Source organism: Cavia porcellus, unplaced genomic scaffold, assembly GCF_034190915.1.
Source record: "Cavia porcellus strain 051 isolate PalLab524CR breed Dunkin Hartley unplaced genomic scaffold, mCavPor4.1 scaffold_10, whole genome shotgun sequence".
Lineage (NCBI taxonomy): Eukaryota > Metazoa > Chordata > Mammalia > Rodentia > Caviidae > Cavia > Cavia porcellus.
The window spans coordinates 55,009,062-55,024,752 of record NW_026947493.1 but is presented as its reverse complement, the minus strand read 5'-3'; the positions used below and the strand labels follow the sequence as shown (position 1 = coordinate 55,024,752).

At 41.0% G+C, this 15,691-nt stretch overlaps 1 protein-coding gene across 2 annotated transcripts in view; it reads right to left on the bottom strand.

Annotated features, from left to right (window-relative positions):
- Window positions 1–2,687: 2,687 nt before the first annotated feature.
- Window positions 2,688–15,691, bottom strand: part of Stmn2 (stathmin 2) — a 55,551-nt gene continuing 42,547 nt past the window's right edge. For both annotated transcript variants that reach the window (XM_063257488.1, XM_013144123.3), the window contains exons 4-5: window positions 11,945–12,136; window positions 2,688–4,046 (exon numbers count right to left, since the gene is read on the bottom strand). In XM_063257488.1, the coding sequence (XP_063113558.1) occupies window positions 3,987–4,046; window positions 11,945–12,136 (252 nt within the window). In that variant the 3' untranslated portion in view covers window positions 2,688–3,986. The remainder of the gene's footprint in view (window positions 4,047–11,944; window positions 12,137–15,691) is intronic.

The window sequence follows — 15,691 nt, the reverse complement described above, 5'->3', positions numbered from 1 at the left end:
GAAGAAGGCCTTTAATGTGGGCATGGGAGAGCTTTATGGGCCTGGGGGTACAGAGACTCTCAAAGGAGAACAAAGAAATGAGACTACTTTTATCAGTTTTGGCTGGAGGAGGAGTTTGCGAGGTAGGCAAAATGACATATTAACCACCATTTGAAGGAGCATCTGCCTGCATAAAACAGGAGGCAGAAAGATTTCCTGGGGCTGAGGGTGGAACCTTTGGGTGGTTACGGAGTTTGGGGATTGGAAAGGGCTCAGCGCATGTGTGAAAGGGAGCCAGAGGTTCATCTCTGGAATGAGAAGAACTAGAAGTTACTCTTGGAGAGATAAGTTGTTTCTCTGGGTCCCTTACCAAGCTAAACCCCAGGCTAGCAGACCTATCAAGGAGAGAAAAGTAAAAATGACCAAGACAACAGGTTGCTAGGCAGAGGGGTGTCACGTGACAATGATTAAATAAACACACTGTGGTGGTGGGGCGATAACTTTCCTCCCATCTGGAGAGAGGCCACCACCTGACCCTAGCTTTCTGTATTCTGTCTCTTATTTTTATTTCTCCATCCTCCCAGTATCCTTTGTCTGGGAACATTGAGAGCTGCAATGGACACAGCAGGAATGGTTTGTTCTTTCTAGCCCGCCATACTCACCATTTCTGCTCCTGGAAGCACCCACTTCCTTCATCTGTTGTCCTTGACTCAGCTGTAGTGAATGAATACCAAGGTTCTAGGCACCTTGTGACCTTTTGTTCCCTGAAAACAACTGGTTACTCCAGATCCCTGTTTGTACCTTATTTTGTCTCTTGCTCTTTCTTCCCACCATGTGCAATAACACTTGGCAGGGGGTTGGGGACTCACTGCAAGCGGCTCCAATAACGGACACCATATAACATGTTGGTAATAGTTGCTAAACTGGATTTATTTGCAGTCTGACAAAGTGAGCTTTATAGTCTACCTGTGACTTGTGAACATTCACAACTCAAATGTTCATATGTTGGGGATTTACTGTAATGAGTTGGAGAGATGCCAAATGATTGTTTCTCTGACTTATTGAGAAACTTACTGTTTCTCAGCACTATTCTGGCCCCAATATGTATTGTTCTTTCCTTACTTATTATCTTGCCAAGTATATTCAGTTTCTTTTTTTTTTTTCAGATTTCTTTGTGTTCTACTCCTAGCTGAGTACGATTAAATGAGTTTCTTTTCATGCCCTGTTCCCCATGAGAACTGCCCTGCCAGAAAAAGATACCTGCAGGGATCAGATTCATCCAAAGATACCTGGAACAGATCCATGAATTATTGGTGGGATTCTCCAGTGAGGGCTCCAGTGAGATCTACAAGTAGATTGGGGAATGTTCATTTTCAGCCTTTGCTACAGAACTCAGGAACCAGGAAAGTCTGGATGAAGGCTCAGCAATCTCTGTTAGTAAGTCCTCCTGATAACTCTAAAATTTAAGGACTCTTGTCCAGGATAGCTTCATGACATAACCTGTCCTCACCAGAGGTGAGAACTGAGGATCATTTGGTGCTTCCCATAAGAAGAGAAATTGTGAGAAGTAGCTATTTTAGTGTGGAGCAATTCACTCACTTTCCACTGTGTTGTCCAGGCTGGTTGCAAACTCATGGTGATCCCCTTGCCTCGGTCTATAAAGCCCTGGAATTACAGGTTTGTGTCACTATGCCTGGTTTGTTTTAGTTTTTCTTTTTAATCTTTAAGTAGTTGAATTTGTCAACAATTCCACTTTAGGGACTCACACAGTAGTGTGAGATACTTGTCAACAATTTTTAATATTTCAGAAAACCTCACAGAAATTACATTTTCTCTCAATATGCTACATGGACTGACCAATATTTCTTATTTTGCTATTTTGGGGACAAAATAAGCCACTTGACTCTGAGATTTTGATAATCTGTGTTCATGTTCCCAGGGCTTTTCACAGAATCTGGCCTAATGAAAAGCATTTAAGTAATGATTTCAAAACCCAGCTACATAAAATCAGGATGGAAAATACAGCTTATTTTATGCTGGCAAGAAGTGGTGATATTTTAGTGTGGGGATCATTTGCTGCAGTGTGTCAGATTCCCACAAACATTACAGGATATTCAATATAGGAACCAGGTGGACTCAACCCACACTTGGCATGTTATATTCCCGTGGAAGATATCATACTTATTCATAAATCTGGTGGTTTTAGTTACTGGAAGCTGTGCTTTTGGTCCTGTAAGATCCATCTGGGTCACTGATGGACCCTGCTGTGGCCATGTGTGCACTGTGTTTATTGGCAGTATAAACGTCAGCAGTTTGGCATGGAAAATCACTTCTCAACAGACGGCCTAGGCTGGGGGAGCTGTCCTGTGGGTGTCCTGAGAGAAGCTGAGATGGTGCCAGAACCTTCTGGAGCCTTCCTAGCCAGCCCCCCTCTCAGCATCATGAGGCTGAACCTTTAGGTTGTCCTTCCTTCCTGTGTGTTGCTAAAGGGAACAGGTTGACAATCTCTCCCGCTGGGTTGGCCTGTCCGAGGGAGGGAGGAAGAGGAGCCACCTGCTGCTCCACAAGGGAAGTGAGTCAGCAGGGCTCTGGCTTCCTTTGAACTCATTCTTGTCTATTTGCTGAGGAAATTGTTCAATCAACAGCCACTCTTTTAAAACCTGAACAACAAGCTCAGAATCCGAAGGGGCAAGAGAACAGACCAAACCTTTATTAGTTCACAGAACTCCAATTCTTTATTAATCACAGCTTGCTCACAATGACATACAGGAAAATAGCACTAATGAAGAGTAAATATGCAGGCAGCAACCTTCAGGAGTTGGGATTTGGGAGTTGGGGGAGAAACGACTTCAAAACTGCGATAGGTACTTATGGTGGGTATCTGGTGATTCTCTTAGTTGGCACAAATGCCCTGCTTAGCCCCCCCCTTAACTGCGTCAGCTTCACAGATGGAGTGATTGTTTTTTTCTTAACAGGCAGGATTGCCTCACACTGGGAAGAAAGACCAGCTTGAGTGAAAGTCCGCAGTGTTTTTGCTTTTGTTTGTGTTTGTGTTTTAATGCAACAACCAGCTCACAGTTTCCAAGTGGAAAAATATTCAGTAGCATCATGTACTTGTACTATAAGTAAAAGCTTAAAAGGAACATCATCAATCATGGCATCCACAAATAAGCCACCTGACACATTAATTAATTCATTCCATCAAAAGAACTTAAACTAGAGAAGAAAGCCCACTGTATGAAGAGTGGTGTCATGGCTGCTGGAACCACTGGGATGTGGATTTGTGTTCAGCACTTTAAAAGGTTCAGTTTTTGCTTCTACCCAGATCTCTAATCTGTCTTCTCATCCATCCCTTTCTAAAGCCAAAGCACATTTGTGGCACATAATCCAGTAAAAGCAGATAGTAAAAGTAATTGCTATCCTTGGTTGTTTATCTGGTTTCTTAGTTTCTAGGCAGTAGGTAGATTATGAGCGAACAAATGTGGCAGTTCACATGGAGTCATAATACCTGTGATGTAGGTATGGTCTCGGTCAAGCTCAGAGTTTACAAAGTCACCTAGGTCATTAGGCAATGGTGGGTTTCTAGCACCATAAACTGTCTACTGACCTCATTTTCTGTTGGAATGGAAAGGGTAGGGAATGGAGTTAGACATGGGGAGCTTCAAAAAGAACAGACCTAGCAAATTCATTTGAGTGGAAAGACACAACATCAAAAGCCTGTTACAGGACATGTAAGATTATGAAATAACTTGCATAATGCAATACTTGTATTTTTTAACAAAAATGTAAGTATTTACAAAATAAGATCCAAGGTATTTTTAAACATCAAGCAAAACATTCTGCAAAGAGACCGCATTGATTTTTAAATTTTTGATTCTGTTTTTTGTTTTTTATAATGAGTTCTTTTTAAACCATGTCATACATTTCCCATACTGATATCGCATGATCCATTATAATATAGGCAGGGGGATTTACTATTGTTGGGGCGTGCCATACCCTCCGTCGCTTCAGCCAGACAGTTCAACCTGGAGCTCCTTGTTCCTGCGCACCTCCGCAGCATGCCTCTCCTGCAAGACACCAGGGAGAAAAGAAATGTGCTAAGACCGCAGTGTGCATGCCACCAGGAGCCAGGATGGCCAATGCCATCTCTGCACACACTGGGCGCTACTAGAAGGAACCTGGGTCATTATCTGCCTTTAGGAATTTTCCCTATTTCATCAAAAAATGAAAACATAACCACCAAGAACGATCACACTGGAGAAATTTATAATTTCTTTAAATAATATTTAACTTAGATTTTTGTTTAAAATTATGATGAGGAGAATTTTGAATTTAATGATTATATAAATGCAGAGAGCTGTGATAATGCATCAAATATTTGATCTCATTGTTTTTAATAGTATCTGTCCTTTCTCCAAATATGGCAGGACTTGGGGGTTGTGCTGAACACTTTGGGAGAGTTACATCCAACAAGAAGATCTTGTATATTGCTTGTTAAACCCTATCTGTTGAGGCCCTTTATGACTGATCCAAGGTCTTTTCCAGCCTTGGCCACCACTCTCCTCTCTCACACACTTGATGCTTCGGTTTAATGCAACAATCTTTTCATGGAGTTTTTAGTGATCAGAATTTTAGTCTTCCAGCACTGCTAGGCAGGATTACAGTCTTACTCCTGAAGCCCTATGGCAATAAACCCTTTTTCCATGAAGATTTTCATGAGCCGACAAACTAATCACATTTTGCATTCAAACATCTGCATAATAAATCTTTCCTTTTATGTAGCACTCATTTCATTCCAGTTTACGAGCTTTCTCATTTTTGTTTCATCTGTTGTATTTGATTGGTTAGAAGCTCTCTGAGGGCCGGAACAGTGTTTTCTCAGTTATGCTGCCCTTGCAAGCCTAATGGAATGGTGCAAGTACATAGCACAAGACTGGCAGTGTTTATTCACATGAGGAATTGCGGGGCTAGGCTTGGGCTGGGAACTGAATTTCTGAGGAGGCAACTGATGAAGAAAGGTGGACCCTGTCGTGTTTGGCGCATAGTTCCACACTGGATGACTGTGAACAGGTTATTTTGCATGTAATAGGTGCCAAATCGAACTTTTATAATACCATTATTGATTATGTTTCTGACTAAAATGTCAGTATTATTTTCCTGCCCTACTCTGAAATTTCTTGAGGCTGTACAGTTTCCTTTAGTTCAGGGACAAAACCAAAAACAAAAAACCCAGCTACAAAATAAATCTTAGCATTAAACTTTATTAACTTCAAGAAGTCTTTGTGTATAGAGTTCTTTGTATTATAACAGGCACTCAATATGTACAACACATTTAATATGTACCTGCATCTATACAAATCTTACCTATTTTAATTTCTCTAGTGCTGGCAACAACCCTACTACTATCGTCACCTCACAGAGAGGCGTACAAGGCCAAGTAACCTGCCACATCCACAGAAGTAACAAGGGTAAACTGAGATTCAACCCAGAAAGCCTGGCTCCATGTCTCACTCACTTATCCACTGCTGTGCAATCGCAGCCTTAGTGTAAGGAGACAGTGGTACAGTTGTGTGGGAAAACGTGTCTTTTTGAGACAGGTTCTGGGAATAAAAAAAGCAAAGAGCAGCCTATGCTATCTTCAAAGAGACAGAATTGAGGGAGCAGGAAGTTGACGCTAGAGAGTTTCAAAGTAATTTTACTTAATTGGCTTAAATTAGCTTTTATATATGTTCAAGACCATGAAGAGGGAGAAGAAAAGATAAGCATAGAGAAATCAAGTCCTGTTTGGAAATGTCCTGGGGGAAATTAGCATGGATTCAGCTGATTCTTTTTTTTTTTTGTTCTGCTATTATGAGGAAAAGGATGTGCAAAATCATTTTCTCATGAAGAAAGAGACTAATTAGAGAGAACTGAGCTCTTACAATTGAGAAAAAGCTGAGGCCATCACTATCCTAGAAAAAAGCCTCAAGTTTAAAGATTCAGATAAGATCAACTTTATAACAGGAAACAGTATTATTAGCATTAATACTAATAATCAGTGTTATTAGTCTTCTTTGGAGTACACTTCTTTTTTTTTGTCTTTTTCCTTTTTACCGGTACCAGGGATCAAACTCAAGACTGCCTGCTTGCAAAGCAGGCGCTTATGCCGCTGAGCTAAATCCCCAGGCCCTAGAGTACACTTCTTACACTCAAAATCAGTTATAAAGAAGTTGAAGTTATAAAGAAATGTAACCTGAGAGCTTGAGATAACACAAAAGATAGAAGTTTAAATAAATTCTTCTCAGTTTCTAAAAAGATTTTTTTTATTTTCAGGCAGCTTGGTCAATTCATTATTGAAAAATTTAGATTCAAATTATCAAATATATACTTGTGAAATGTTAAATTAACTTTATGTCAAGATAGGAGCGTACCAAAAGCAGAAATGCAAGAAGTGTGTGATTGTCTGTACAGTAAGCAAACTGCTTGCGATTCTCCAGGAACCTCCAGCCCAGAGATCCCAGTGGCAGTCGTGCGACTCCATCTATGAAGCTCATTGAGAACATTACTCATTGCATTAATGGGCTCCTGATATTTGCCAGGCACTGTGAGAGGCCCTTGTGCAAACAGACCCAACTGTATCTACATGTACAATGTGCTCTGCCGTTCACCCTTCCCCTCCCCTCAATGGGAGGGAAGCATCAGCAGAAGTATTTTTGAATAATATGTAACTATTTCTTGGATATGAAAAAAATATGAAAAGTGGTTTTTGGGAAATTCTGGCCTTCTAAAGTGTGATTTAGTAGGAAGATTTTTCTACTCAGAGGTAAGAAATATGAGGTCTTGCTTTCCTTTATCTTGTGTCCCTTTAATTTCACTAGGTATCAGATATAAACAAGAAGCTTGCACTAGATGATGCAGAGTGTCTTTCTACCTATGGAATTGTTATTTGAATCTATTTAAATGCAGGGGAAGTCACCCTATGAGGAATCCTTCTTTTTTCTAATGGCTATGTACCTGTACTAGAAAGAAGGGCCAGGAGAGAGTTGAGGGCACCCTGGAAGTTCTTATTTTCACGATGGTTACGGGGTCACAAGCAGCCATGGAGTGGAGCTCCAGTGCTTCTGCTGGGACTGCTTAACTGCAGGGGTTAATGACAGGTACATAGGAGCAGCTTCAGCTTGGTACAAATGTGTAGGGCCAAAAATTTGCATTCAAATCTTGTCCCGGAAATTTGCTTAGCTTTGTGAAATCACAAAGTCTCTTTAAGAATCTGAAGTGGGGTAGTAAGGATATTTTCTTCTAGCAGTGCTGTTTGGGTTAAATGTGATAGCATTTGCAGACATGCTTGGCCAGGGGTGAACAATAAAGGCTAGTTTTGGTCTTCTTTCCTCTTTCACTATTCATTCATCAGACATAATGTTTATGCCAACAGCATTTGTGAATCAAAATAACAAGAAAACAAATGCAAACCAGATGAAAACAGCGTAAGGTTACAATAGAAGTTGATAATAGCTAAAATCTATACCTGAAGAATTATATATTATGACCTTCTCGGAAAAGAGTCATGCGGCCTTGATTCTCTTAAGAAAAAATAAGGTGGGAATGGCAGTGGACGTCTGGAGTCACAGCATTCAGGCAGGAGGATAGCTGTGAGTTCACGCCAGCCTGAGCTACAGAGACCCTGTCTCAAACAGCAAAGCAACAACCAATACAAAAACCAGAAAACCAAAGTAAAAGAAAGAAAAAAACATTTTAAACTGCGTCATATTAATATGATGCTCCTGTCACTAAAATAATGACTGTTTTGCTTGACACTTGCTAGATTATTAGAAGTGAAATTACCAGTTATACTGAAACTGTGTTCTTTATTTTCTAAGTATGGTACTTTCTGCCGAGCTAGGAAAACTACTGTCATGGTTTTCTGGGTTATTTATTTCTCTTACTTGGCACGCTAGTGAAAGCTCCTTTGGTGTTTGCTATTATGAGATGGGCTGTCATCTGGGGCAGGTGGTAAATTTTCTGCAGGGTGCTGTGCATGCATTAGAGAATAAAGGGACCCTTTAGGGAAGGAAGCAAGGGTCTCTTTAAGTGTTCCTGCCCAGCAAGCATAGGTATCTTCTACAGTATGGTAACCTTGATATTCTTCAGTGCCTTTGTACTCACCATGTTTAACAAACCATACCACATACCGTATTGTTGGTATAACATTATTTATTACTGGATATTATCTTGTCTGCTTTGGTAAGGAGGTGGTTGGTAGATGTCTTTTGATATTATATCCCATCCCAGGTTCCTAATCATATAGTAGGGACTCAATAAATGCTCAATGAACTCACTAATAGTTATCATTTTTTGATGTGGTAGATTTCAGAATAGCAATAGTTATGTTGGTAGCTTCTACCATTCTCAACATTACTATTGTCATCAATCTTCTTTTCAGTTCCTAAACTTATAAAATTAGTGTCATTTAAATGAAAGGCTAGATATTGATCATAACAAAAAAACTTACTTCGTCCAATTTAAAGAAAAAGAAAAGAAGTTTTAGTACTCACTTAGATTCAACATATAACAACAATTCAGTTACTTAAAACATCTGAAATGGAAATAAATTTGCTGTTCCCTAAAGAGCATCTCCACTTTATTAAGAAGATAGAAAGTGTTGCCAAGGAGTCAGTTTAGAGAAAGGAGTGCCTGCTGGCAAGCACAGGTAGTGTTTGATCCCTGGTACAAAAAAAAAAGGTTGTCTGATAATAACTAAAGATCCCGTTAGATCTGATAAACCACACATTAGCCATGGACACCAGGAAACATGTGGTCTTAGCAGGGATCTGGGATGTGTCATCTGACAGGGAAAGATGAGATTTAAGTCAGCACATGCCACACACCAGTGATGCTCAAACATGACTGTATATTGGCATAACATGGAGAATTTAAAAAAATAGATGTTATGTTTCCCATAAAGATTTTATAGCTTGGTGTGAGAAAATATAAATCCTTCATATGTTGGTTATTTTCAGGAGCAGCTTCATGCAGATATGCAAATACTATGAGTTGCAATGAAAGATATGGTGGATGCTTAAATTTAAAAAATTATTACAGTTGGGCTGGGGATTTAGCTCAGTGGCATAAGCGCCTGCCTTGTAAGCAGGCAGTCGTGAGTTCGATCCCTGGTACCAAAAAATTATTACAGTAAATGACATATCGTCAATAATTGCCCTCATAATACACATGTCTTCCCATTCTTTGTGTCACTTTCTGAAGCAGTTCTGAAAGTCCTTTCTTAGTTGTGTTGTTGTGGTTGCCTCAGTGTCACAAATTGTTTTAAAATATTTACCTTCCATGGTCATTGTGACTTTGGGGTGAGCCAGAACCCACACAGTGCCAGTTCTGATGAACAGAGTGGATAGGGCGGGCCTAGTGTTTTTATAAGCCTGCTTCGCACTGAATGAACTCAGCATTCCCTGTATTTTTAATCACACCTCCTAAAGACATTTACAAAGGAAGACTTCTACAACTGCTGTAGAAAGTGGCAAGAATGACAGAATAAATGTGTTTGAAGAGAAGGCGAGTATTTGAAGAGGGATTAATGGGAATGTGTTTTTATTACTTCACCTACCAAAAGGGCTCTTATCAAAATTAGACAATTTTATTAGGATATGTTTGCAATGCATAATGATTACACTCATTGTGGAGAGTTGATATGTGTACATAACACAACTTATTTCTATTTTTATCCCCTTTTCCTCCCCTCCATTCATATCTTGGTCTCTTTTGCCAAAGATCTACCTGCCTGTTTCATATTATCTTTAATTTTTCTTTATAATTTGTTTATATTTTGGGTTTCTCATGTAAGAGACACCATGTGATATTTAAGCTTGTATGTCTGATTTATTTCACCTGACATTATGGCTTTAATATGCATTCATTTTTCAACAAATGACTCATGTTTATCCTTCACTGGGGGATATATATACATATACATATATATTTAATACATTAAAAGAATTTAAATGTTCACCATATATTTTGATCGCATTATGTATATAATTGGGGGTAAGTGGACTAAGTTTGAGAAGGGGAGACGGTGTAGAAAGCAGCTGGGTAGGAGATAAGTGAAGAATAAAAAACAGAGAAAAATAAATTGCTTATTAAAAGGTAGCATTTCTGGAAATACTAGTGAAAATACAGAAGTTTTATGAGCTATTTTATGACTGAAATCTGGAAGAATATGTTATGGGTTTGCATATGTGTAAATTCAAAAATAGTGCTCCTGGATTGCCTATGGTATAAATTCTACATTCAAAACTAAAAGTGTAATTGAGAATGCTGGAGTAAGATCAGCATGTGTCCTTCCTAGCAACTCCACTTAATTCTTTTTAGGGCCCAGGATGGGAGGGACAGTTGAGTCACAGATATTGGTACATAGAACACACACTGGCTCTTTGCTGTCCATGGTACCATCATCAGTCAAGCAAGAGAGTCCTCAGTTCTCTAGAAAACTGTAAACTGAGGGCAAATGGAGGAAGACTAGTTATAGGTTGAGGAGTACATTTTAGCACCCAGAACTCTGCTTCCCTGTGGTCTCAGGACAGCATTTGTTTGGTGCTGCCATATACAGCCTGCATGGCGCTAAGGACCACTGCCTCTTCCACCACCTGACCGGACTCATTTGGGTGAAAGATGGTGGCCCCATTCTGAGAGCCTGGTAACACTAGCATAGAAGTGCAAATCTCATCTCAAGAGTCAGGTTGTGGTTAAGGCATCCACTCTGGCTCCTGCCCACTTCCTGAGGACTTGTCCCTGCGCTTCTGAGAGCCTCTGCGTCACCTTTCACCCGAACCTACACACTCTTCTCATGGCTTTCACAAATTCTTCAACAGCACAGGTGCCTGTGAAAACCTCCATGAAATTACATTGTAAAAGGTTTTTATGCCTGCTTTCTTTTGGCCCTAGCCTGATATTTATGGTCTGAGAATGGAATGAAAACAAAGAGTGACCAGAACTTCAGATAAGACAGCTTGGACCTTCAAGAAGATGGGCCAGCTCTGATGGAAGCTCGAAGCTTCCTAGGAACTGCTCAGCATGCAGGGAGCTGCTGGCCTGAACTCCTGGTGACAGACATGGCCCACTTCCTGTGTGAGTCTTCAGTGCCCAGCACGGAGCAGTAGGCACTGGGGGAGGAGGCTGCTCAGAAGAGGATTAAGGCATCTTTCTCTCACAGTTCTTATTTTTCAAGCTTAAGCAACTTTTAGTCTTGGACAAAGGTAAATTACAGTTACACTGTATATATTAAAGGAAAGTTGTTTTGAGCCTACAAGGTAGAAAGAAAACATTTTTTAGAGGAACTCTAGCACTGTATGCAGATTGATGGAATCAAATGCCTCTGCAGACTGCTGAAGGGAAGGGAACCAGAATTGTAGGACCCAATGCACTGAACATTGACTATCGGCTTTCGTTTGCTCTAACTCCATGAAATATTATTACACCCTAGTTTCCCTTATAGATTTCCCTATATGGAAAATTTTATCAGAGTTCATAGATACTCTAGCCATTCCTGATAGATGTACTTTTTCAATTTAATACTTAAATACATGTATTAAGTGAAATATCAATATAGTATATTAATGTTACATAGGAATATAACATTAACATAATACAGTATGTGCATAATATTTCCAATGTAGTATTTTTCTAATTGATTGTTTCTCAAGGTTTATATAGAAGCTTTACCCATTTGAAAGGCATGAATTGACTGCCCTGAGCCCATTCACCAGTGGAAGTTTGGCAAACCTCCAGTGTTAGTGTTGGATTCCAATTTCTCTATCACACTGTGCCCTCGAATCAACATACCCTGCCACCCTGCCTGTGGAGTGAGGTACCCTCCCATCCATCTGCAGCAGACTCGACTGATGCTTGGGTAGACGGCCCTGCCCCGACTTTGCTGCCTGTGAAGGGATCAGCCTGCTCAGGCCTTGCATGTGATTACCTTTTCCTGCAGACGTTCAATTATAGCAGCTAGATTAGCCTCACGGTTTTCCTTGATTTGTTCCATTTTCAGGATCAGCTTTTCCTCCGCCATCTTGCTGAAGTTGTTGTTCTCCTCTAAAGCCTTCTGGAGGACTTCTCGCTCGTGCTCCCTCTTCTCTGCCAATTGTTTCAGCACCTGGGCCTCCTGAGACTGGGGAAGAAAAAACACATCCATCTTATAATTGCCTCAGTGCCAGCCTCGCAGAATAACGCCGCACAGTTTCAAGGCAGGGCTCTTTTCAGATGAGCAGCACTCCGAGCCTTCAGTGCCGTTGCTCATGTGATAGTCATTTACACAGGTAGGGTCTTCTGTGGAATGTAGTTAGCCAGGAGATGTGGCTCGCTACATTTTCAGCTGTGAATCTTTGGGACAGATTGTCTTAGAAAAAGAAGCATTTAACCTTTATTAAGGATTTCTAAGTAAGTTGCTGCTAAGCATTTATGTTATAGGAAATGCTGTAATTAAGCTCTGGATGGCAGCACTTCATGGAAGCTTGAGGAAAGTGAGAGAGAACCGGGCTCAGGTTTTCTTTTTCTTTTTGGTCTTCTCCTTGCTTCATTGTTTTTTGTCTGGGCCCTACAATAAGCTTGTTCACTTATGTCAATCAAGTCAAATTCACTTTCTCTTCGTATTCTATTCCTACCCTTTCTTTTTTTTTCCATTGTGAACCAGATTCTTGACTTGAAAGCAGTGCAGACTAATATCTACTTGACCACAGAGAACAGAAAGTCTCCTTTTAACCCCTTCTCAAACATTTTGAGTAATCTCTGAAATCATGTGGTTGCTGAGGGATTATAGCAGAAAGAATACCAGTGCCACACACCCCTCTCATGCATACCACCCGTGCACTGTAATTGTCCTCCAGCATAGAAGGTTGAAGGGCTCTGTGCAGGGTGTGTTATCACTGGGCCGCTTGCTACAGATGCAGATGTCTGCTGGTTACTTCCAGAGTTTCTGCTTGGTGAGGCTCAAGAATCTACAGTTTTGATAAGCAGCCCCTGTGATTCTACAGCAGGATGTCTACAGCTGCTTTCTGTGAAACACACTGGCACAGGCCAAATGTCAGCCCTTTTTGAGTCTTAGCTCTGTTGGTATCCTGGGTGTTTTACTCAGGTTCTTTTCCTATTTATTTTCTCTTCTATACTGTGCAGCTAAAGGAAGGATTATCCAACACTGACCTATCTGGGTAAACTTGGGTTTAAAGTCAAATTGCTATGCTTTCATTGTCCCTGGGAAGTTCCTTAGGATTGGCTGATGCTCTGTGGTGAGCCTTCGCTGGAGTCATTATAAATGTAAACACCTACATTTTAGTCTACAACCGTAGATCAGAAGAATTTCCAAGTGGGATTTTAAATACTGGTCATTGCTGGAATTATTAATAGGAAAAGAGTTTAGTTGAGGGTAGTGGTTGTGGGGGCTTACAGGAGAGAGCTTGATCTTGTTATGGGACCTACAAAGAGAAGACATTTCTCTTCAGATAAAATCATACCTGTAAGATATAAATCACACTCCCATGAGTCTTGTTTGACGTTATTCCTAAGTTTGTATTCAGAGTAGGTATCTGGCTCTCTGAGATTAGATACAAAATCTGAGGAACCAGCCCTGCTTCTGGTTTTAATCCTGTAAAAGTTTTACTGATCTTTAGTAAACTTTGCAAGTGAACTCCTCATGCTTTTTCTTTGCGTTAGCTCCCAGGAAAGCTAATATGAAAAACAGCAAGAAAATGCCAAAATAGCACAAACTGAGTGCAAATCAAACGCAGTGGTACCTCGGGTCATGAACTTAATTCTTTCCACCATTCTGATCACAAGCCGAACTGGACAAGAACCAAATCAAATTTCCCTGTAAGGTCAAAATTGAACCTGACCACTGAATTTGATTCACTTCTCATCCATTTCGGTTTGTGACTAGAGTCTTGGAAAGTGCCCAAACTGTGGCAAGACTGCGTGGGCACTGAATGGAAAAAAATCTACACATTTTCAAGCTGTTGCACTCTTCTGCCTCTAGGGGGAGCTGTTAGCAAAGCCCATAGATTTTGCTTGTCTGCTTTGTGGGGAAGAGGGAGGGAGAGAGGAAAGATTTTTATCATTCTTGACAGAATCCAGTCCGGATGGAAGTTTCATGGCCATTTGATTGAAATGCAAATATCTAACATCAAGTAAGTTTCTACTGAAAAAATGGTAATATTATTAAAAATAAAATTCAAGATACATAAGATCAGAAAATGCTGTCTCTAGACTCACTGACACTGCAAAACTCAATGAAAAGGCCAGCCATCTCGCATGTGCTGAGCGTTCGTTTAGCCCCCTGCACTATGGGCAGTCAGCGGGTTGTCTGTCCGCATGACTGAGGACAGGCTAAGTCCTTTCTAAAGCTCCTCCAGGCCCGGCAGACCTATATCCATGTCCACTGAATGGGAAACTGCACAGTGAGGTGAGCACCGCAGTGAGTAGGAGGAAGTGACTTCGATTCTCCATTCTAAACAGTTCCATCTATGTGACCTCCAGGCCAGAAGAAGTGTGGGTTGCCACCCAGCGAGGAGTGACATGGACATCACCGAAGCGGAGACGTAGGCTTCAATACACAGCATAGAAACCCACAGAGGCAGCTCTGAGAAATAAAACAAAGCCAAACAAACCAAAATAAAGCAAAACAAAACTAAACTTTTAAAAATCTTCTGGCAAAGTGTTTTTAAATAGTTTTGCCATCGGAACACACAGTTAGTTAGGTGACATACTCTGAGTAACATGGACCCAGGAGCCCCGGCCGCTGGAGACAAGTAAATTGTAAGGTTTCTGCTCAGTGTGTTAGCACAGCTTCCCTGCTTCTCCAGTAGCTCAGGATTCCAGTGCTGCCCTGGCAGGGTCCAGCTGGCTTTCTCCTGGCCATTCACACAGCGGCCATTAGCTCCTGTGGCATGTGGAAATGAGCCTGGCCTGGGCTCAGCAGACCCATGTCTGGGCCTGGTGTTGGACAGGATGGGGCCATCTTGGTGGAGGTGGGTTTGGTGGCAAGGGGCCCTGTGCTGCTGCTCTTCACGCCGGGTCAGTGAACAGAGGGTTACTCTGGGTAGTTATCAGAAGACCACCGCATTTGCTGAATTTTTCAGTTTCAGATGTTCAGCTGAACTTTCAGATGCTCAGTTGTGTTTCAATTTAATATTTATGCTTCCATTTTTAATTTGTTTGCAATACTGCCCAAATCAGGAGATGTTGGAGGGAGAGGATTGAGAAGGGAAGCCTTTGAAATGAAAAGAGTAATACAGCAACACATCCCTTTTGAAATTTGTTGCCTTGGTGGGACACATTTGATCAGCATGAAGAATTACACCCTTGGTTCCCACTGTGAATAGGGGAGAAGTCCTATTATAAATACGGTCTCTGGACTTCGTGGATGAAAGCCTGTGGTTTACTTCACAATGCCTCACTTAATGAGGTGAGCACTTTTGCAGCCATTGGGGCTAAATGAGGTTACACAGTTTAGGTGTCAAGTGCACTTTTTTTAAAAGCACAATTAATGGAGTGAAATAGAAACAGAAGATGGTGAGCTCCATCTCCTACTAACTGACAAAGAGCTGCTGCACAGGCCTGCGCCGTCACCCACCGCTGCATACCTCTGGGTGTCTTTTCCTATGCACTGGAAGGGCATGTTGTATCCATTGTCATCTCAACTAATGCACTTGTGACACCTAATAACTGTCCATGT